At 40.9% G+C, this 24380-nt stretch overlaps 1 protein-coding gene across 1 annotated transcript in view; it reads right to left on the minus strand.

Annotated features, from left to right (window-relative positions):
• Nucleotides 1-24380, minus strand: part of LOC126278412 (cytoplasmic dynein 2 intermediate chain 2-like) — a 94670-nt gene that overhangs the window by 58579 nt on the left and 11711 nt on the right. The window contains exons 3-4 of the mRNA XM_049978519.1: nt 4976-5203; nt 4779-4900 (exon numbers count right to left, since the gene is read on the minus strand). Of these exons, the coding sequence (XP_049834476.1) occupies nt 4779-4900; nt 4976-5203 (350 nt within the window). The remainder of the gene's footprint in view (nt 1-4778; nt 4901-4975; nt 5204-24380) is intronic.

The following is a 24380-nucleotide window of genomic DNA, read 5'->3' on the forward strand; positions in this document are numbered from 1 at the left end:
GGGGGATGCCATGTTTCATGGTGGCTGCTGGTAGGAACGTGTCACCACTGACTTTGCCTTGTAGAAGGTATTTGTTTCAGTTCAGTTCAGGGCCTACTTGTTTTGTTGAAGCACCATTTCAAACTACATATACTGTAACAAACCATAGCTTGAAGGCGTAGCAACCGGCCTGCTGATGCCACAGTCTGCCTTTTCTGCTGTATCGATGTTACTGAGTTGTCGCCCCTGACGCAACTTGCTATGTGGAAACTAACCAGTGCATTGCTGCAGCTGACGTAACAGTACTTTGGTCTGCTATGCACTTGCCTACTCCCCTGGCCTTTTCCAACAGCCAGGACAGCATTGCTACTTTACTCAAAAGGAAACTCCCCATTGCACCCGCCTCAGATTTAGTGGTAAGATGGCCTAGTGGACAGCCTGTCAAGAACTTAAGACAGGTCAAGTATGAAAACAGGAAAAAGGTGTGCTGAACCATGGGAAAAAAGCAGCAGTGAAGGGTCCAAGCTTAACTGCAATATCGAGTAAAAACAAACAGCCATGGCATTGTGGCTAACTGGTTACAGTGTTGGACTGCAAGCCAGATGAGCCGTGTTCAAAATTCACTCATGCTATTTACCCCCCCCCCCCCCCCCCCCCAGCACCACCACCACAATCATGGACTGTCCATCCTGTCACTAACATGTTTGTTCTCTTTCTGTAGTCTTGGCAGTTGTCATACTATACAATGATTATAGAATATGAGTTATGTGGTTAAATTACATTACTGTTGCAAGTAACTGTGATGAATAGTTAGGGCAGATGAGCTATCATGTAGAGGTCTTACACAAACGAAAACAATAAATAAACGGGTGTTAGCTATGTTACAACAAAAGACTTTAAGAGTCAAAACTTTCAAAACAGAACGCAACTTCAAAAATGTTAAAAACATATGCTTTGACACAGCATAGAGCCTGTGTCATTGTGAAACTGTTTCATTCATTTGTTACAGCTTCTGTTACAAACTATTATGTTTTCATCATTTCCTTGGGAGTGATTACATTCACATTAATACGAACTCCTAAATCAGGCAAGGAGGCATATTTCACTTACTTACTAGGTATAAAAATTAGATGTGTCAATATGAGATTCTTATCATATGACACACATACTGTCACTAATTCCATGTATGAAACGCCACACGAGTTTTCTGATGGGGGATTCGGTTGACTTGTCATACAACATTTGCGATTCCCACTCAAAAGGTATTTCCTTTCAGCTGCTAATAGAGTAGTTGTGCAGAATAAGCTCTCACTGTATGTCCCTTCCTTACACCTTGCTGTTGCAAATGGATGTTACACCATGACACAGACACAAATTTGAACACAGTGGAAAGAAAGAAAGAAAGAAAGAAAGAAACTAGTAGGAGGGAGATTTGAACACGGTTCATCTGCTTGGCTGTCCAACATCGTTACCACTTAACCATAATGCCATTGCTCTTTCAGGCTGCTCTATACTGCACTTTTCCTTGGACCATTCACTTTCTATTTTGCTGTTTTTTCATAATTCAGTACACCTTCTTCCTATTTTCATGCTGGATCTTTCTGATGAGCTGTCCACTGAAAACTCTTACCACTGAATCTGGGAGGGATTTGATAGGGAGTTTCCTTAGTCAGTGGCACCAAATAATAATGGTGGCACTACACTATATAGCTCAACTGATGTGGGTCCAAATTCTGTCTGGCACACCGAAGGTTTCAGAAATCATTAACTTTCCCCCTACCAAAAAAGTATCCACTGACAACTAGGACCCCTGCTCAGAGGGTTCCATACAAACTTAATTATGTATATAGATAATAACAACAGTTTCATGTGGCTCATTGGCCTGATGCAAGTCTTTCCATTGAACGCCACTTCGGTGACTTCCGTGTCCCTAACCAACCCAATTACGCAACCAGTGAAGGAGTACCTACAGTTTAAAGTGGAATCCAAAATACACGTTGTTTCTAGGTGCCGCTTCGTATCATTGAGAGGTGAAGGCTAGGTTAAAATGAAAACTAAAAAATAAAGTGGTCTGACCAAGATTTGATTCGATCCTGTGACCTCTCAGTTTCCAGCTACAAGCTTCACCACTAGAACACCAGGCTTGATTGGACACATAAGGGGCAGTCAAATGAAAGTGTGTTACCAATGTTCTTTCGAGTCTGCGACAGAAATTTTGTTGTGGCGGCGTTAAACATCTTCTGTACAGTATCAGTCTCGCTGTGTGTGCTTTCTATATTTTTGGAGCCTTCAGCAAAGACACACTTCGGACAAAGAAGTACATGAAATCGTGGTTCTGTCGGCAACTGCAAACATTTTTCCATGAAGGCACTGACCTTCTTGTCTCACAGTGGGACACATGTATTAACAGTTGCAGCAATTGCTTTTGAAACAATAAACAGTTTACTTAATTTTATTCTGTCTGTCTTATTTTCATTTCACTGGCCCTTATAGATAGTTCATCTATAGGTTTTGATGTAGGAGCTTGCGAGTATCAAAAAATTGTGACATATGTGGCAATATCTTTGGATTGTATTGACTTAGAAGCTTAAATTCTTTACACCACCAAAAAACCGAAGATCTTAGCATTTCGCATAAATTTCAACTTGATATTTCCATACATTCCCGAGAAAAAGGGTTTTTAACAATCAAATAGACAATAGACAAACAGATGAGCAGACAACTAAGTGATCTTGCACGAGTTCTGGGTTTACCGACTGAGGTATGGAACCCTAAAAATGAAGCTTTTAAATGAAGATGATCCAACACAGGTCTTTCATTCTGAATTTCTTTTGTACTATTAGTATGTGGTGTTTCTTGTAATTACAAATCTAATTCTTGGAAAATTTTCGTTATCTAGCAGAATTGGAGTAACAAGATTCCAGACTGCCGGTAGCATTGCTGCCAGTTTTCAGTTGTAAAGTGCAAATGGCTGCAGGTGGAAACAATAGCCATCTACTGTGCTCTGGTAACACCAAGGCATTACCACAGAAATGTTTACATTATCATGTTACATTACCGGTTGAGACAGAAATGTGAAATTGCCAAGCCCGGCCTACTGCAACTATCAGGGACCTTAGGTTTATTCGACTATAGGACATTCACATCTAAGAGTTATTTGCTTAACTTTAAATGACCGTATACAGGGCTTCAGGTTTGGTCACTGTTACAAAACTGATATTTTATGTAGGAGCATAGGGGGAATCTTTTCTAGCCACCTACAATCCATAATCACTCACATGCATCAAACTCATTGATGACACATTTTATGACCCTGACCCAAAGAGAGAAACCCTATCCTCATTTGTCCAGAATCTCAACACCTTTTCCAATTGTCTTTCCTTGTCTCAGAGGATACCCTACCTGGCTGTTAACTTCCACCTAACAGCAGTTTCATTACAAGGTTTGTTCACATTAAAATCTCTTCTACACAGCTTTGCCAACAATGGCTGCAGCATCTGCAGTGTAATACAGCAATATCTCATTAAACCATAAGTCAGGTTGAGGCTTTTGCAAACGGAATCTGTACTCCTCATTTCGTCCTGAAACAAATCTCTATATAAACCCAACATCCCTCATACACTGATGATGATCTTGAAAATGTGTCCCGTCTATTACTGAGTAGTACATAGGACTGGACCAAGTGAACCCCATTCTCCAAGAGATCTTAGGCTAACTCTCAATGTGCCTTGAGATGAGGATACTCTTCGCACTCTGATCAAAGAGGTATTTTCAGTGCTCATTCAACCTTACATAATAATCTCATCTGTTCATCTTTTAACACTGTTTCCAGCCCCTTACCCAGATGCAAGTCTCTTCCAAACAGTCACACAGTGACTACTATCCCAACCGTGTCATTGGCATTTTTTCTACATTAGAGGTAGGGCTGCCTGAGCAAACAGCCTATCCACCAACTTTACTGCCATCACTTGCAGCATTCAATATGGATACCTATTCAGATAATTCAGTTAACACATATGCTGCTCAACAAGGATGAGATGACTTACAGATGAGAAGTGTTTTTTGCTGGCCACATCTGCAAACTCAATTGGATAAATCATGTATAACAGATGTGGTGTCTTGTCAGTAAGCTTTGATACAGGCACACGTTTTTAGACACACCTGAAGGTAGGGCTCAGTCCCTGAAACCTGATAGAGTAAAAACCTCAGTCAATAAATAATTTTACACTGCATAGAACAGTTGTAGTTTGGCAAGTTGTTACCCTGTTCTTCTTGCCTGTCTACTGCCGAAGACCTCTCCACACGGCGAGATGCGAGCTGACCTCCAGACACTGCCACTAATTTAAAAGATGCTGTGTGATAAATCTGACCTGTTTTGTTCGGCGAGCTTCTGTCAGACTCTACATATGCATCACAGCAGCTAATTTTGAACACCTCAATGAATCAACAGCACAAACCTAATTGTGTCATATTTTTCTTTGTCCTATCTGAGCCTGACAGTAATTTGCAGTACAGCAAATGGCACATCAGCTTAGATTGGTATCACTTGCATTGGTAAAAGTAGTGGTAATTATATTATGCAATTATCTTTGCATGTACCATCCACTTCTGTTTCTTTGATTGCCTGAAGCAACAAATAGGAGTCTGTGACAGGTTTCCTGATAACTTTATTTTCCATGATAGAATTAGACTGAAATGTGATAACTTACCTTTTAGCTAGTAGCCACCTATTTAGCCTATATTACATAGCACATCCAACCCTTCAGTGAACACAAACTCAGTATTTAATACGATCTTACCTACTGACACTGTACAGGGAGACTGATCCCCTGTGGTCACACCATGCCTCATGCTTCACAGCACTGGATGCCACAGCTAAGATACTACCATTGCAGTTCCATGACACTCCTGTGACTTTTACCTGTTTTGGAAGCAACAAGTTAGATATACTATATAAATATATTAGCCATTTCAATAAAGCACACTGGACCTATACCTCTACATCACATGCTGCACTGGATGGCTGTAGAGTGTACAACTTTTGTGCTTGAGTTATGTCATCTTCATAATTGTTTGCATAGCATAAATCATCAAATGCACGGCTTCTGTTATTCTTTTCGAGTTCTGTTACGACTGCAGGGCAAACCCTGTTTAAAAATGAAGCAAGTCTAGAGTAGTCCACTTGAGGAGCACAGGAAGTCTGCTCTTTCTCCTCTGTCTGAATCTAAAACAGAAATGATGAACACACAAGATAAGAACACAGGCAATCAAAATACTACACCGTACTTACTTGTTCACTGACACTGTTTTACTTAGTAGGCAACACTTGTGTAGCATAACTGAAGAAAAAGAGTAAAACTTTCATATTCATATAAATCTGGACAAGAATAAATCAGAGTCATAGTAAATAATTAATTTACTTTACTATGCAGAATCAATATGGTGATAAGTATTAGCAGTACAGCACTATACACACTGCTGGAAAAAGAATGTTGCAACACTAGGAAGGAGTTCCTCCTGCCACCGAACTTCACTAATTCCCACTATATCTAACTTTAACCTGTCCATTTCCCTTTTTAAATTTTCTAACCTACCTGCCCAATTAAGGGATCTGACATTCCACGCTCTGATCCGTAGAACGCCAGTTTTCTTTCTCCTGATAACGACATCCTCTTGGGTAGTCCCCGCCCGGAGATCCGAATGGGGGACTATTTAACCTCCGGAATATTTTACCCAAGAGGACGCCATCATCATTTGATCAAATAGTAAAGCTGCATGCCCTCGGAAAAAATTACAGCTGTAGTTTCCCCTTGCTGTCAGCCGTTCGCAGTACCAGCACAGCAAGGCCGTTTTGTTTATTGTTACAAGGCCAGATCAGTCAATCATCCAGACTGTTGCCCTTGCAACTACTGAAAAGGCTGCTGCCCCTCTTCAGGAACCACACGTTTGTCTGGCCTCTCAACAGATACCCCTCCATTGTGGTTGTACGGCTATCTGTATCGCTGAGGCACGCAAGCCTCCCCACCAATGGCAAGGTCCATGGTTCATGGGGGGGTGGGGGGGTGGGGGCTGGGGGCGTCAGAGAAGTATATGCAATCTTATCACCTATCAAAAATAAACTGAGAGATAATTAACACACTTGTCACAGTTGGACAAAAACCTGTTGTACTTCATGTCAGAGGAATTTGCACGGTTGTTTGAGGGAAGACAGTATTTGTTGACTGCAGGTAGAACGCTGCACAAAAATCCAACTGGGGATGCACAGCTGATAGCACAGAAGCCTTACCAAATTCCCTATCACTTGCAGTTCACTATAGAAGAAAGCCTTCAACAGCAATTAGATCCATAAACAATTCAGCCTTCTTCTGGCCTGTATGATGTGGGTACCATCATAGTAACTAAAAAAGGTATAAATGAGGAAGGAAATTATCACCTCTGTGGCTCTATGTGAGCAGCAAATTGAGCTATCACAGTTGACATTTACCCACTCCTCTACGTCAATGAAACACTCAATGCAACTATGCAATGGTCACAAAGCCTTTGACTAAATTGTTGAAAAAGAGAGTACTTTTCCATTAGATTACTAAATGTGACATGGCAATAGAGAAAATTAAAGATGTTTTGACAAAATCCCATCCACCATCCTACTGGGACTCTGCAAAAGTTGTTAAACTATGCCAGCAATTAGTTTTGACTTTGTTCTCAATCAGAACAAGAGGGTGTTGAGAAACCAATTTTTTGTGGATCCTGACAGATTCACACAGTAGAAATTAATCACACTACTTCCAAGAATGAGCTGGTGGCTCTAGTACTCAGAGTAAATTATTTCAAGTGGTACCTTCATGGCAGATGTTTTACGGTAACCCTGACCATTCTGCACTACTGTGACTTATAAATTTAAAGGACCCAAGTATACAGTTGATATAATGGACCGTAAGACTTAGTGAGTACGATTACGAAATTCAAGATAAGTACGGCAAACTTCATCAAAATGCTGATGTATTAAGTAGGAAAGTCCATTTATTGGAAGTGGACAAAATTCTGTTAGAGGAGTCACAGGGAACAGATGAAGAATGATAGCAACTTTCTGCTCTACCAGAATTGGTGTCAGAAGATGGTGATTTCTAATATAAAACCCTGCAAGGAAACTTACTGATAACATTTAACAGATTTCAGTCACAGGTAATTGCCCACTGTCACGATAGTGTTCCAGCTTGACATGGTGGGAAGTGAGCAATAAATGTCTACGTGAGACCATTAAATATTGGTAGAAAGGTCAGTGGAATAACACTGAATATCATATCCTTGACTGTATTCCTTGTGTACAGCATGCACAAGTCTAAGACTAAAATTCTACTCCAAACACTACTTGAAGTCCTCAGCCCCTTTGAAATGTAGCTTTGGACACCCTAGGACCATACCCACAGACACAACACAAAGATAAGTACATATTATTGGTGAATGATCACTATTCACGTTACCTAGCCTTCACCCCAATTGTTGGTGTGACAGCAGAAACTGCAGCAAAAGTATTAGTTACACATTTCATTCTACCTAATGGAAGTCCTGATATGATACAGATCAAGGGACAAATTTCATGGCTTCATTATTTGTTTAAGTTTGCAAGCTTTTGAGAACTGGTTTGCCTGTTGGAGCAACAGCATCACATAGACTTGTTACTAAAGTCAATGCAGCTTCAGATGGACGATCTCCAAGTACTCAAGGCAACTTTGCTTGAGGCCTCAGCACCGCCCCCCCCCCCCCCCCCCCCCCCACACACACACACACACTTGATGTCCCCATTTGTCCTCCGTTGTTTCCACTTTTCAATGACATAATGACATTACGGAGAACTGGGACACCTATCTGCATCAACTGAAGCGACATTTCACAGTTTCAAGTTATGAATAATTCATCGCAGTGATTGTTATTTCTGTCTCAGGTGTCGCCAGACATGTTTCTTCTGCTCTACAAATTGGCACCATTGTCTGAGCCCACTGTGCTCTCCTTTCAGGAGAAATGCACTCTGTTGACTAATTATTATTCATGGAGATATCATTTGTTTGCCTCCACGCTCAAGTTTCACCAATACCATAAACATGCTTCTGAATTAGTGACTTTCAAGGTCTCAGCCGCAAGAGTGATTTCACTTTCGCCTGTCAAGGCTGCAAGGCTTTTAACTGGGATTCCTTGATTCATGATGAGGTTCAGTTTGTATCCAATACCAAGGTGTGCAAAGCAGCACAGAAACTGGATAACTCATCACTGAAGGGCATCTTGCATGTCATAAACTCATTCAAAATTATGCAGGCAGCTAATGAATGACTTCCAGTGAGACCAAAAGTTACGGGGTTAGTGCACCACCAAGTGTTCTGGACCCATTTTACAAGCATAGGGTGACACCCAGGTTGCAGCAACACTATGATTCATTGGTGGCTGACATCTCTAAGCTCTACGAGCCTCCAGTAGCTCCTTATTGAGGTCACGGGAACCACTCCATTCATGCCATAATGTTTTCCACTCACTAGCATACTATCTTCATTGCTGGGTGTCCTGCATGCACTGTGGCAAAGAGGGTCACTTCAACTTAGTGTGTCGAATCTGTGCAACCTACTTCCATCCTTATCCCCAATACTGCACCAGGAAACTGTGTATGTGTTGCAGTCACGAGTCCCCTCCAGGTGATCCCTCCGTGCAGAAATTGTTTCTCATGCTTCGCATTTCTCACCAAGACATCTGTTTCCAGGTGGACACAGGGGCCACTGTTTCTTTGGTAGGCTAAATCAGGTGATGTATGCAGAACTGGACATGTCCAAGTTGTCATCGCTCTCACAGCATTTGGTGACCTATGCGGAACATTCTATTCCACTTTGTGGGGAGTTTTCAATCACTGCGGCCTACAAAAGTGTTACATGGGTCATCATATTATTCTGTTGACTGTCCATCTACTACTGACTTTTTTGGCCTCAATGCCTTGTACACCATCCGGGTTTTCTATTTCCACCGAAGTAAAGGTTGTATCAGCCGCAATTCCTTTGCAGGAACTGAATGATATCTGCCTGTGTTTGCCTCTATATTTCAGCCAGATTTGGGCTGTGCCTCAGATTTTCAGGTGCATATCATCCTTTGGCCAGACACCACACCTTACTTTTACTGTGCCAGACCAATTCCAGTTGCCTTACATGCTGATGTGAAGCAGGAAGTAAATCATCTCCAGGCTGCTGAGGTTATCGAGCTGGTAAAATCTAGAACATGGGCCACTCTACCAGTCATCATCAAAAAGTCCAGTGGTTCACTCCGACTGTGTACAGATTTCACGGCTACAATCAATGCTCAATCACAGGTGGAAACTTATCCTATCCCACGGCCAGAAGAGGACCTCACCATTCTAACTGGAGTGGAATACTACTCCAAAATTGGACTCACTGATGCTTACCTCCAGTTACCCTGAGAAGAGGTACACAGTACATCATTGTAATTAATACATTTTTTAGATTGTGCAAGTACATGCGCCTCCCACTTGGCCTTGCCTGTGGCTCCCATTTGGCATTGCCTCAGTCCCCACAATTTTCCAAAGGTTACTTGAACAGCTCTCGCAGCAAATTCTGGCTTGTTTTAATTATTAGGATGATGTGACTGTCACGAGACCCTCCTGTGAAGAGCATTTGCAAAAAAGAATGCCCCTCAACTGGATTCCTGCCTGTGACTGGGCTTTTACCCAATTGAAAACTACACTGAAATCTGCCTCTTGCCTCACACCATTCTCTCCCAGTTGCTCATTGGTTGTGGCAACTGATATGTCTGCCTATGGCATCGGTGCTGTTTCGGTGCACAGGAATGGGGATGACTCTGAACAGCCTATAGCACTAGCTGTCAACCCGAATCAAGTACTCATTTGGCCCATGGTTCTCATCCATCATTTTATAATAATATGCATCTAGTAACCAAGAACTTGTAACATTACAGGACATATTGGGACATATTGAAGTATTCGATACTGTAGACTTTTAGGGGATGTCGATACAGATATGCAAAATGTAAAGGGAAACTTTGGTGATGTTTAAATATTGTACTGTGTCAATATTAGGACATTTTGCACAGAAAGAACAAAAATAGAATTAATGTAAATATATATTAGTGTTAGTAACCTATTTTCATTCAATTTTGTAATTATATTTCATTTTGTAAAAGAAAGACTCACTGTTTGCTGTAGCTCTGATTAATTGTATAAATTATCAGTTTTGAGCTAAATTATTTCGTATAATATGGACAAGATACTTTTAAAAACTCACCAGCTAAAGAGAAAGTCTGTAAATGAACGTTTAATGCACACTTCTGAAACTTTCTATGGAGAAATTCTATATTATGATCGCAAAAATACGAAAACTTGTGAAAACTGTTTCATAACCTAATTTCGAAAGACGATTTGTGTCAAGAAATATTGCTAAAAAGATTTATTTACATTTTGAAACACGATTTAAATCATTTTGCATATAAATAGTTGTTCTAAATCATTCAAGAAATATCCAGAATCAAATGTCAAGATATTTCTGAAAACATCGGTACAAATCTGGTGAAGGTTATCCAGAAGCTGGTAGAAAAATGTTATAAAATCTATTTGGAAATTATGCTTGTAAGAATTTATATGTACTGATCATTTTACTTACTTTAATCTGTACTAATATTCTGTAATGTCTCATTTAGTTTTAAGTCGTGAATTGCTAATGTATTGTAAACAAATCATTGTCAAAGACTCATTGTTTGGAAAGATATTAATACACCTAGGAGTTGTCAGTTGCCAGTTCGGATATGCAGTGCGGTTAGCTCGGAGAGTCAGTTGTTGAGTCTGTGAAGTCTGTCAGTTCTGTTCGTAAATAAACGTCTGTAATGAAGAATTACTTGTTGTCGTCAATATGAACTCAAGACCTTTTGCACGAAGCAGACACCTCCTAATGCAACGTTTTAATTTGGTTGAGGAAGCTGGGATCGCTATAAGTGCAAACAAATTGAAGTGGAACGTTTTAATTTGGTGTTGAGGAGCTGAAATGTTATAATTTGGTGGAGGAGCTGGGATATTATAATTTGGTGGAGGAGCTGGGATATTATAAACTGAAACCAAAAATGTCAAATAAGGTTAAGACTGTAGTTTCCCTGTTCAGTAACAAACAAAAATATTTGGCTGTGATTAATTTTAACTGACATTGGTGAACTCAGTGGTGAGCTAAGTACAGGTGGCTGTTTACCTCAGCGGCAGAGGGGTAAGAAGTGTGGCCATTGCGGGGTTAAAGGATAAGCAATGGGGAATGTTTTATTGTTTGTCTTCCAGCACTGACAACACAGGTTTTCGCTACTTGTACCGATCAGGTGCTGTGGTACAAATTTTGTCATGGAAATAAGATGGATTCATAAATTTGCGTTACTGAGATGGGCATCTTTACATGCGGTACACATTTATAGTAAGGTGTATGAAATTAAATTAAGCTTGATGAAGTACAATACAACAAATAGAAGGAAATAGGCATCCAAAACATTTAATAAACATTTGTAACCATGAAACTTCCTGGCAGATTACGACTATGTGCCAGACTGAGAATCTGACCTGAAATACAGGTTACCTAGTGTAAGTAAAGCTATGAGGCTGGGTCAAGTGTTGTGCTCAGGTAGATTACTTACCCGCATAGGGTGTGGGTGCCAAGTATGAGTCCTAATCTGGACACAGTTGTAATCTGCTAGTAAGTTTCAAATCAGTGCACACTGCACAGAGTAAAAACTCAGTCTCAATTTGTGATTGTGTCTCGTATTGCATAATGTGTTTAAATGTAAGTATAATTACTGTTATTAATTAACCATCTGCTCACGCAGACAACACAACAACATATCATCAGGCAATTACAGTGTCACAACTTTTGGGTCACTGAGGTTGGCAGTGGTATGAAACAGAACAGTCAATGCAAAATGTGAATTTGTACAGTGCCGACTTCTAATGATCAGTATTGAAATGACCAGAGGCCAATTCTCGTGCCCTTATTGTATAGCCAGGCTACTGATGGGTCACAACAGACTAATTTTCGTACAAAGTAGTGAAGGGTACAATAATCAGTTGCAAATAATATTATTTGATATCCAGATTTCGGTCACTGTATAGCCATCTTTATTGCAGTAAATGTAAATTAAAACATGTAAATTAAAACACCAAAATAACTTGTATATGCACATAGTCCAAACAGGACTTTCACATTAAACTTTTAACACGAATAGTCACCTCACGACAACCACTTGCCGTCACTCTTGATATATGCAAGTGGAAGACCTTGAGGCTGTGACACCACTGAGCCCATTCATCTAAATCTTTCACCATTTCAATATGTTTTCCCATGTTTTCTAAATCCACTAAGTCCAATTTCTGCAATCACCCTTCCACCCACCTTGTTTACTCTCTTAACGCTCAACCAGTTATGTAGTAGGGGAAATATTCGGGGGGGGGGGGATGTTTGTTTCAAAACGCTCCCTTCTTTTTGGTACTTGCTTAGTGAAAGAGTAAATGACTGATGGTGAAGTTATTCACTGTTACTTCCACTAAAGTTCGACTCGTGGGCCACCACACGTGTCAGCATGAATGAAAGATTAATTACAGCAAGAAAAACACCGTTAGTAGAGATTTCCAGTGTGTGGTTGGATTTCCAAATATTTTCTTCATCTCTGTCCAGGAACCAACAAATACATCCATCACATTTAGCCCTAAATGAAAGAAATAACAAGTTTATCAAAATTGCAGGTGGGAATTTGCGGTGAAACAATGTTCACTTTTCATTTTTCACAGTCTGAATTTATTCCAGAAAAACAAATGAAATATTCTTTCACAGTATCACAACAATTTCTTATTAAAACAACAACATTTGTCTGTGCGAGAATTTAAAAGTTGACCAGCGATAGTGAGTTATCAATCTGTATCAAAAACATTTAACATTTAATAACTTGTAGCATCTTCACTCACCCACTCATCTAAGTTTTGTCATAAAAACTATGTGTCTGGTTTCTCTGTCACTGAATTTGGCTCAGTTTTTATTTAGAGTTTCCCTTATTGCATATTTTCTTTATTCAGTCGGCTCGGCCATGATGACTACCCTCAAACAGGTGGGTTTTTCCCACCCCATGTTTAGATCGTCAAGCTTGCAATCTGCAGTTAAGTTTTCTCATACTCTGAGCTCCGTCAATCATTGCGTGTCGAAGGTGTCACGCCGCAAAGCTCGTCCGGACCAGCATGGCCCACAACTGTCAAACCCTGATCATCTTGCCATCGATATACCTGCCGACTCAGCTGCCAGTGTTAATGACATGATGCACGTGCATAGCTGTGTATGTTGTTAAAGTCTTTCATTGGCATTTTAAGGATGTACAGTGCGAGCACACAAGCTGTGGCGGGAGATTAGAGTGGCACTTTTCCGTCGCAGAGCATGTGGCTGGCGGTTGCTACAGGGCTGTGGCGAGCGGAGAGCATTTACGCGGCCTTGGAAAAACCCGGGTGCTAGGCAGGGGCACATATGGTCATGTTTCCGTGCTTGAGGAATTTATATTCCAGAGAAAAACTGATGAAAACAAAACTAAGAGTGACACGGAGATGTGAGTTGGCAATCAGACAGAAAAATATGTTAAGCTAAATTGTCTAGATGCGCCACAAAAATATGTAACAGTATCAACGTTATTGTTGTTTTAAAAATTGTAAATTTACAAAAGTTCAAAGGCTAATATCTTGGCAATGCTTTGGCTGATTAATATAAATAAAGTGTCTATGGATGCGGCTAGTAGAGCTGCATCGAGCAATCATTTGCATGAGAGGTCAGAATATGGGATTCGACTGAGAGAAACTCTGTTTTTGGTAATAAATTTATAGAGACAAAATTAGCGGCAGCATTCTGAAGTTTAAAGAGGTAGATGAGTAATTAAGTATGCATTTTTATTTATTTATTTATGTTTAGTATCAATAATCTGGGCAAAACAAAATCACGCCACAAGAACATTATTTGTGAAAAAAAAGAGGCAGATACAAAAAAATTGCACTTGAGATTGTTGTTGCCCAGAAAATTTCCATATTTTTCAATGTATTGTGTGTTTTTGTGTTTAGTTTTAGAATATTCGTAATTGTTTTGACAAACATTGTTTTGAGTTAGGCACTCATTCTGAGGGTGTATGGGGGTGGCCATCTTTGAGGACACAGGACAGTTGAGTTTGAGCGACACTACGAACCGATGTGTCGTCCATGTTGGGGTAGTAGTGGGCTGTAGCCACGTTTGGGCACAAGTATGTATGTAGTGATGTTCAAAAACCATAATCTTGAGCACAATATAGTGGTTTAAGACACCAGACAATAGTGTATTTTATGAACGGTGAACAGACTGCTGAGTGCCGCAATCGCAACATATGAATTTTATGGTGAAGTGTTGTAGCATCAGTTATTAACGACCACCCTTGCGTAAAAAAGCCCTCTGACTGTGTTTCAAGTGTTTACTCAATATATTGAAGATTATTTGTCAAAAAAATAGAAATAAACTACTTGTTCACATTATCAAATGTGAGTGGCTCAAATATTTTTTTTAAATTTCACCGCAATACCTATCTGCATGGTTTTTTAAATATTTTTATTTCAGCTTGAAAACTGAGTTTATGACAGGTGTGAGCTGGCACCCTACAACTAAAAACGTAGTCAAACATTGAGGCCAGCCATATCTCTGGGCCGCTCAATTAAGCTGAATGTTGGGTGTAACAAATATGTATATTTTCGATAGCATGTGGGGTTCAAGCCAAACTATTCAAACTTCAGTGTACATTCGTAACAGTGTCAGCATGATCACTACAGACTGTGATAAGACACCATTTCTTGCTGTAATATGCATGTTTTTTTAAAGAAGAAAAGTCTTATTTTACCCTTGGACATACGTCTTTTAATTTATTGTACATGTATTACATATCCGTTGAACATTTTTCCTTCATACTACAATCTTTCCTGCAGTCATTACCCTGCCTTTGAATTAGTATATTTAAAATTTAACTTTTGAATGCATTATACTTAAACAGCAGCTTAGTGTGCTGCTGTTGGCAATGATTGTTGAATGCTGGGAATTATATGACATTGGTGCTAGCCAGTCGGTTGATAGTACATGGTATCAAAAGACATTCACTTTTTGTTTTGATGGAATTCTTTCCACGTCAATCTCTTCATATTAACCCAAACGTTTTTGTAATTTAGCAGACAAGACTCCAAACAAGAACCTGTCAAACAAAAGCGTGGACAGCATTCTTTAATTACTTCATAGTCAACACAAAAGGCTATTCCCTTATTATATATGGTTGGGTTTTCAAAGCGTATTGATATCTTGCAACGATTTTCTTGTGTCTCATTCATTATAATGCTGCTTGTTGTGTTGTTGTTACTTTTTTTTCCCCCACTCCAAATGTCTGCCCGGTTTCGAGGAATTACTGAAGTATTGCAACAAAGCTACATTTTATTGATGGAAGACAGACAGGATTATTCTCATGATCCGGTGCGGTTAGGTTTCCAGAGATGATTTCCACACGAACAGTCCATCTGGCTATTATACATTAAAGGTGTCATTTTTCACAGCAAAATTTAATGCATCTGTCACTGAAACACTGTGTGCAGTCTGCTACGGACATAGAATTAATGTGTATGACACCTGAGACTACATATATAACATTGACAAACACTTCAAACAAACAGTTTACAAGAGGTTTTCCCACTGGTGGAGCAATTTTACAAGCATCTACTACTCACATCAAAGACATACATATTACAATCAACGCCTATGCAAATTCTGTTTAAACCCCCGACCAATATTTGTTCTTTGTTGACTGAAACTCCTGATCAACTTTATCAAAATAATTATGTTTTTGCTGTCGAGATAATTAACTAGAACCAGCTAAAACCCGATTAGCTGCCTGCACCCGTGCGGTGATTGGTCGTCGTGAATTCCCAGCATTCAATGGTCATTGCCAACATCATCACACTACGTTGCCTCTGCAACAACTAAAATTTTACCCACTCAGCTGTCTTCTATACACTACACAGTGCCATGGTAAGGTAATAGACAGCTGTTGCCTCATTTTGGAAGGCAATACCAATGAGACACGAAGCCGAGGAATGTGTGCAGCATCTGTTTTGCGGCTATAACAGAGCCAGACAAATACAGTTAACCTGTGGCTTAGTATTCTTTTGTCCTGTCCTCAAGGATTATTTATGTACTACAGAAACTCATTTGCATAACTGAAAATATCTTACATTCCTCTAAAACACTCCAAACCACTATCCCCATGACTGATATGTTACTTAATCTCGTGTCTTAACTTGTAGTCCCGGAGCTCCATTTTGTTGACTATCTGTTTACTGTGAACCCCTGGCTTCCCATCTAAGTGGGAAATGGGAACCCAAAACAGTGCATAGTGCTCGAGTTTTCAAAAAATCACCAGAATTGAATTTTTAATTTGTGGTACGTTTCTATGGGACCAAACAGCTGAGGTAATCGGTCCCTAGGCCTACACACTACTTAATCTAACTTATGCTAAGTACAGTACACACACATGCTCGAGAGAGGACTTGAACCTTCGAGGGGGTAAGTCGCATAACTGTGGCCAGGCGCTTCAGACTGCACTCTTGCCCCATGTGACCCCCAAATTGAACATGTAGCCACATCCTCAAAGACCTTTCCTAAAGAGGTGTCTTGATATAGTGCGCCCTTTTTCAATGACACACTCGGAAAGTGCCTTCTTTGTCTCTCCACTACTGTTCTGTGATCGAAATCTAGTTCCTCAAATGTCAAGTTATGTTTACCTTTGCCATCCACTTTTAATGTGTTCCATTATGAGCAGGTTTGGGAAATTTTCTGTAGATACTAAGCAATATTGGTTATAGCAGCAGAGGTATTCTGTTGTGCTTTCATATTTCATTCAAACAATGCAGTACCAAAACCCCCAATTCATAAGAGTCAGCATGCCACATGCAGTTTATAGTCTGGTTCTGTCCTCTTGCTGACAATGTAGACATGTGCGCCACCCCCCATTTTCTCATGGACATCGTCTCAACTGAGCTGACCAAGAACGAAAACAGGGTTCACTACCCTGATTCTGCTTCCTGTCTCTTCATTACTGGCCGTACCCCTGTTAGAAGCGACTGGGATTTTTACATAAATGAGAATAAGGAAATACTTTTGGGTAGAGCTATAGCAGGTCTTTCCCAAACCTCATCCTTCCGGTACTTAAAATGAATAAAGTTTGCCTCAATGCAAAACTTGTAAATGTTTTCCTTTTGTTCATCCTTTGCCTACATGAGCGTCCTCCCTTCTCCTTCGACGGGAAGGTATAAAACACATCCGCAGCACAGTGATGGGCACTCACATGGCACACTCCTATGCCAACTAGTTTATGGGCCACCTAGAGGAGACCTTCCTAAAGTCACAAAACGCCAAGCCCCTAGTCTGGATGAGGTTCACTGATGATATACTTATGATCTGGACTCAGGACCAAGGCACCTTACCTTTTTTCTTTAACAACATCAACACCTCCTCTACCATCCACTTCACCAGGTCCTCATCCCAGCATGCCACCTTCCTGGACATTGACCTCTTGATCTCTGATGACTCCATACACACCTCTGTCCACATTAAAGCCACCAACCACCAGCAGTACCTAGATTTCGATAGATGTAATCCCTTCCAAATCAAAATATCCCTCCCATATAGCCTGACCACCTGGGGCGGCATATCTGCAGTGACAAGAATTCCCTAGCCCAGTATGTTGAGGGGGTTAACAAGGGCCTTCACAGACAGGCATTACCCCCATACCTAGCTCACAAATATATCTCCTGTGTCATTTCTCCACCCTCCCCTCCCCCCTTCCCACAACCTCTAAGAACGAGCTATAAAAGAGTGCCCCCTTCGTCATTAAATACCACCTGGGATTGGAACAACTGAACCACATCCTTCATCAGGGCTTTAATTACCTATCATCATGCTTTGAAATGCGGCAAATCCTACCTAAGATCCTTGCCACGCCTTCTAAAGTTGTGTTCCATTGCCCATCCAACTTCCATAACATCCTAGTCCATCCCTATGCCACTCCCAATCCAAACCCCTTGCCACGAGGAACATATCCGTGTGGAAGACACTAGTGCAAAAACCTGCCCAATACATCCACTCAGTATTTCGTATTACAGTCCTCTCACAGGTTCATCCTACTGCATCAGAGGCCAGGATATCTGTGAAGGCAGCCATGTCAAATACCACATCTGCTGTAATCATTGCACAGTATTTTATAATGGTATGGCAACCGACCATCTTCCCACCAGGATGAATGGCCACAATGAAACTGTGGTCAAGGGCAAAGTAGACCAACCTCTGGCATGACATGCAGCTGAACGTAACATACTTGATTTTAATGGCTGCTTTACAACCTGGACCACACAAACCCTCACCTCCGCCATACGCTTTTCTAAACAGTGCAAATGGAAGTTAACCTTACAACACATTCTCTGCTCCCAGAATTATCCCAGTTTCAATCTAAGGTAACTTACTGTCCCATACCCTCCACACAATTGCTTCCATCTCCTCTGTCCTCTCACTCCTTCATGTGCCACCCTCTGCCAACACACCCACGCATCTTTCCCCTTCCCTGCACCTCTCCTTTTTCCCCTCCCCACATCCCTGCCTTACCATAGCCTCTTGACATTGGGCCTGGTGGCAGCCTTGTCATGCCTCCTTCTAGTCCCTGCACGCTCTGCCAGACAGTGATATTCTCTTCCCCCATCTGTACCTTGCTACCTCTTCCCCTTCTCTGTCCCCTCCAGACTGCTACTTCCATTCAATATGACAGTTGCACTCCATTCTGAGCTGTCAGAGACAGCAGACATGTTTGTGAGGTGTGCATGCTAGTGTGAATGAATGTGCATGTATGTTTCCTTTTCTGAAGAAGGCTATGGCCGAAAGCTAAATGTGTAACAGTCGTTTCATTGCACCTATCTACAATTCATCTTGTCATCTTTATGGTGAGTAGCACTCTACCTTTTTCTTATATTGTCAATCTTCCCTTAGTATATAAGACAAATTCAGGTGACTAACGCATGTTTGTTGTTTCATCTTTTTTCTAATATTTGCAATATTTTTGTACTACCCTATTTTTCTTTGTAGTAGAATTGAAGAGTTATTTCTTTGGACTCCACACTATTATTTCAGCTGAATAATAGTACAATTTTTTTAGTGTACACCCTCTAGTGAACAAGTTTCTAACACTGCTGTGAGCAATGTGATTGTACTTACGTGTATTAATTATACAACTTTGTTGGATTTTCAGTGTGCCTGACGACCACATGAACATCACTTGTAGTTAATGCTACACCCTGTTGCTAAGTGCAACTTTCATAATTTCTTGGAGAAACAATGACCCATGCTGTGTGTTATGTATACTCTGAATTTTGTTTATCGAGCTTAATTTATCTTCGTGGAAAGATTTGGAGAACCTCTCTTAACATAAGTCAGTAGACAGGGTAGGGCATATTAAGTTTTTGGGTGTAAATATAGATGAGAATCTTAATTGGTAAATTCATATTTTGGATCTTCTAAAGTGACTAGGTTCAGCAACTTTTGTAATCAGAATAACTTCCAATTCTGAGGATATAGAAATTAGTATGCTAACATACTTTGCATACTTTCACTCCCTGTTGTCATACGGAATAATATTTTTGGGTAACTCAACATTTAGACAAAAAGTATTCACTGCTTGAAAGAAAGTGTTTAGAATAATGTGTGGGGTTCATAGTTGCACATCTTGTAGGCATCTTTTTTAAAGATTGGGAATTCTTACAACAGCCTCACAGTACATTTACTCACTAATGAAATTTGCTTTAAACAATAAGGACCGGTTTTAAAAACAACAGTGACATTCATGATTATAATACCAGAAAAAAGAAAGACTTACACTATCCTTTACTCAACCTATCTTTGGCACAGAAAGGGGTAAAATATGCTGCTATAAAAATTTTCGACAAATTACCAGATGAAACAAGATGTCTGATTGACAGCAGTAATAGCTTCAAAAATAAACTGAAATCATGTCCCCTTGACAACTCCTTCTATACCCTAGATGAATTCTTGAATAGGAATAAATAAATCTATAAATATAGTATATGCATTTTGTGTCATTTAAGGAAATGCGGTAAATAATAGAAATAATAATCTTTCTGTATTATGATATATATATATATATATATATATATATATATATAACAGAAAGGAACTTCCACATGGGAAAAATATATTAAAAACAAAGATTCCAAGACTTACCAAGCGGGAAACAGGCCGGTGTCTTTCCGCTCCCAGGATTGGAATGACTCCTTACCCTCTCCCTTAAAACCCACATCCTTTCATCTTTCCCTCTCCTTCCCTCTTTCCTGAAGAAGCAACCGTCGGTTGCGAAAGCTAGAAATTTTGTGTGTGTGTTTAATTTATTGTGACTGTCTACCAGCACTTTCCCGCTTGGTAAGTCTTGGAATCTTTGTTTTATATTAAAAACAAAGATTCCAAGACTTACCAAGCGGGAAAGTGCCGGTAGATAGGCACAATGAATAAAACACACACACAGAATTTCGAGCTTTCGCAACCGGTGGCTGCTTCATCAGGAAAGAGGAAAGGAAAAGGAAAGATGAAAGGATGTGGGTTTTAAGGGAGAGGGTAAGGAGTCATTCCAATCCCGGGAGCGGAAAGACTTACCTTAGGGGGAAAAAAGGATAGGTATATACTCGCGCGCACACACACACACGCATATCCATCCATACATACACAGACACAAGCAGACATATTTTTCCCATGTGGAAGTTTCTTTCTATTTTATTTACATCATCATTAATTTGAACCCAACAATTACGTTTGCTATTGTCTCTGTTGCATTTCGAAATCTTCTCTATCATCTTACTTTCTCTTTTTATTTGTACAAGTAGTTTCACTTTGTATTCATCTTCCCTTTTCCGTAATCTACCATACATTTTATCCTGCCTAATTATACTCAACAATACGTAATTTACTTCCAAACCATAACCTAAAAATTTTTAATGCTTTCAACATAACCGCTGCTATAAAATCCACTGTTCCACATTTACAAACATTTCGTGTAAACTCGTGAATACTATTGCACAGCTTCAGTTCCTTTCACCCATTAAACTACCATCTCAGCTATTTTCAACAACTTTCGTTTTATTTCCATTCCCATTTTTCCCACATAACCGATCATTTTTTAGCAGCTTCCCACAGGTTTAAATGTTATTATTTCTTCATCAAACAATTGTTAGCCTCATTCTCATAACCTGCCAGTACACAACCAGTCCTTTGAATACATTTACTCGCATATTTTTCGAGATTTTTTTCGAAACTTTTTTCGAAAATTTTTTTCTTTTTTTTTCTTTAGAAACTTTTTTCGAAATTTTCCTGAATTTCCCCACCCTTTAACGTGTTTTGGAGACAACACAACTACCTAACCTGGCCTTTAAATATGTCTGCTTGTGTCTGTGTATGTATGGATGGATGCCTGTGTGTGTGTGTGTGTGTGTGTGTGTGTGTGTGTGTGTGTGTGTGCGCAAGTATATACCTATCCTTTTTTCCCCCCTAAGGTAAGTCTTTCCGCTCCCGGGATTGGAATGACTCCTTACCATCTCCCTTAAAACCCACATCATTTCATCTTTCCTTTCCCTTCCCTCTTTCCTGACGAAGCAGCCGCCGGTTGCGAAAGCTCGAAATTCTGTGTGTGTGTTTTATTCATTGTGCCTATCTACTGGCGCTTTCCCGCTTGGTAAGTCTTGGAATCTTTGTTTTTAATATATTTTTCCCATGTGGAAGTTTCTTTCTATTTTGTATATATTAAAAACAAAGATTCCAAGACTTACCAAGCGGGAAAGCGCCGGCAGACAGGCACAATGAACAAAACACACACAGAATTACTAGCTTTCGCAACCGATGGTTGCTTCTTCAGGAAGGAGAGGGAAAGACGAAAGGATGTGGGTTTTAAGGGAGAGGGTAAGGAGTCATTCCAATCCCGGGAGCAGAAAGACTTCCCTTAGGGGGAAAAAAAAGGACAGGGGTACACTCGCGCGCGCACACACACACACACACACACACACACACACACACACACACACACACACACAAAGACAAAGACACATATCCATCCGCACATACACAGACACAAGCTGCTTGTGTCTGTGTATGTGCGGATGGATATGTATGTGTGCCTGTCTGCTGGCACTTTCCCGCTTGGTAAGTCTTGGAATCTTTGTTTTTAATATATTTTTCCCATGTAGAAGTTTCTTTCTATTATATATATATATATATATATATATATATATATATATATATATATATATATTTCATTTTTCCCTCTCCTTCCTTCTTTCCTGACGAAGCAACTGCCAGTTGCGAAAGCTCGTAATTCTGTGTGTGTGTTTGTGTGTTTTGTTCATGTGCCTGTCTGCCGGCGCTTTCCCGCTTGGTAAGTCTTGGAATCTTTGTTTTTAATATATATATATATATATATATATATATACATATATCTGTGTGTGCGCGCGCCCTCGCGCAAGTTTATACCTGTCTGTTTTGTTCATGTGCCTGTCTGCCGGCGCTTTCCCGCTTGGTAAGTCTTGGAATCTTTGTTTTTAATATACATATATATATATATATATATATATATATATATATATATATATATATATATATATATCTGTGTGTGCGCGCGCCCTCGCGCAAGTTTATACCTGTCTGTTTTTCCCCCTAATATATAATCTTGTTTTGTATGTGCATTTCTTGTGCACTTTACATGTTCCACATCATAACGGCTACCATACTGAGTGATTGATCAATGGAACATGCAACCAACCAACTAACTAACAACACTTGTTACTTCTCCATTCAACTGCTGTGGACACCCGATACTACACTCCTGGAAATGAAAAAAAGAACACATTGACACCGGTGTGTCAGACCCACCATACTTGCTCCGGACACTGCGAGAGGGCTGCACAAGCAATGATCACACGCATTGCACAACGGACACACCAGGAACTGCGGTGTTGGCCGTCGAATGGCGCTAGCTGCGCAGCATTTGTGCACCGCCGCCGTCAGTGTCAGCCAGTTTGCCGTGGCATACGGAGCTCCATCGCAGTCTTTAACACTGGTAGCATGCCGCGACAGCGTGGACGTGAACCATATGTGCAGTTGGCGGACTTTGAGCGAGGGCGTATAGTGGGCATGCGGGAGGCCGGGTGGACGTACCGCCGAATTGCTCAACACGTGGGGCGTGAGGTCTCCACAGTATATCGATGTTGTCGCCAGTGGTCGGCGGAAGGTGCACGTGCCCGTCGACCTGGGACCGGACCGCAGCGACGCACGGATGCACGCCAAGACCGTAGGATCCTACGCAGTGCCGTAGGAGACCGCACCGCCACTTCCCAGCAAATTAGGGACACTGTTGCTCCTGGGGTATCGGCGAGGACCATTCGCAACCGTCTCCATGAAGCTGGGCTACGGTCCCGCACACCGTTAGGCCGTCTTCCGCTCACGCCCCAACATCGTGCAGCCCGCCTCCAGTGGTGTCGTGACAGGCGTGAATGGAGGGAAGAATGGGGACGTGTCGTCTTCTGCGATGAGAGTCGCTTCTGCCATCTACATCTACATCTACATCCATACTCCGCAAGCCACCTGACGGTGTGTGGCGGAGGGTACCCTGAGTACCTCTATCGGTTCTCCCTTCTATTCCAGTCTCGTATTGTACGTGGAAAGAAGGATTGTCGGTATGCTTCTGTGTGGGCTCTAATCTCTCTGATTTTATCCTCATGGTCTCTTCGCGAGATATACGTAGGAGGGAGCAATATACTGCTTGACTCTTCGGTGAAGGTATGTTCTCGAAACTTTAACAAAAGCCCGTACCGAGCTACTAAGCGTCTCTCCTGCAGAGTCTTCCACTGGAGTTTATCTATCATCTCCGTAACGCTTTCGCAATTACTAAATGATCCTGTAACGAAGCGTGCTGCTCTCCGTTGGATCTTCTCTATCTCTTCTATCAACCCTACCTGGTGCGGATCCCACACTGCTGAGCAGTATTCAAGCATTGGGCGAACAAGCGTACTGTAACCTACTTCCTTTGTTGTCGGATTGCATTTCCTTAAGATTCCTTGGTGCCAATGATGGTCGTATGCGTGTTTGGTGCCGTGCAGGTGAGCGCCACAATCAGGACTGCATACAACCGAGGCACACAGGGCTAACACCCGGCATCATGGTGTGGGGAGCGATCTCCTACACTGGCCGTACACCTCTGGTGATCGTCGAGGGGACACTGAATAGTGCACGGTACATCCA

Source organism: Schistocerca gregaria, chromosome 6, assembly GCF_023897955.1.
Source record: "Schistocerca gregaria isolate iqSchGreg1 chromosome 6, iqSchGreg1.2, whole genome shotgun sequence".
Lineage (NCBI taxonomy): Eukaryota > Metazoa > Arthropoda > Insecta > Orthoptera > Acrididae > Schistocerca > Schistocerca gregaria.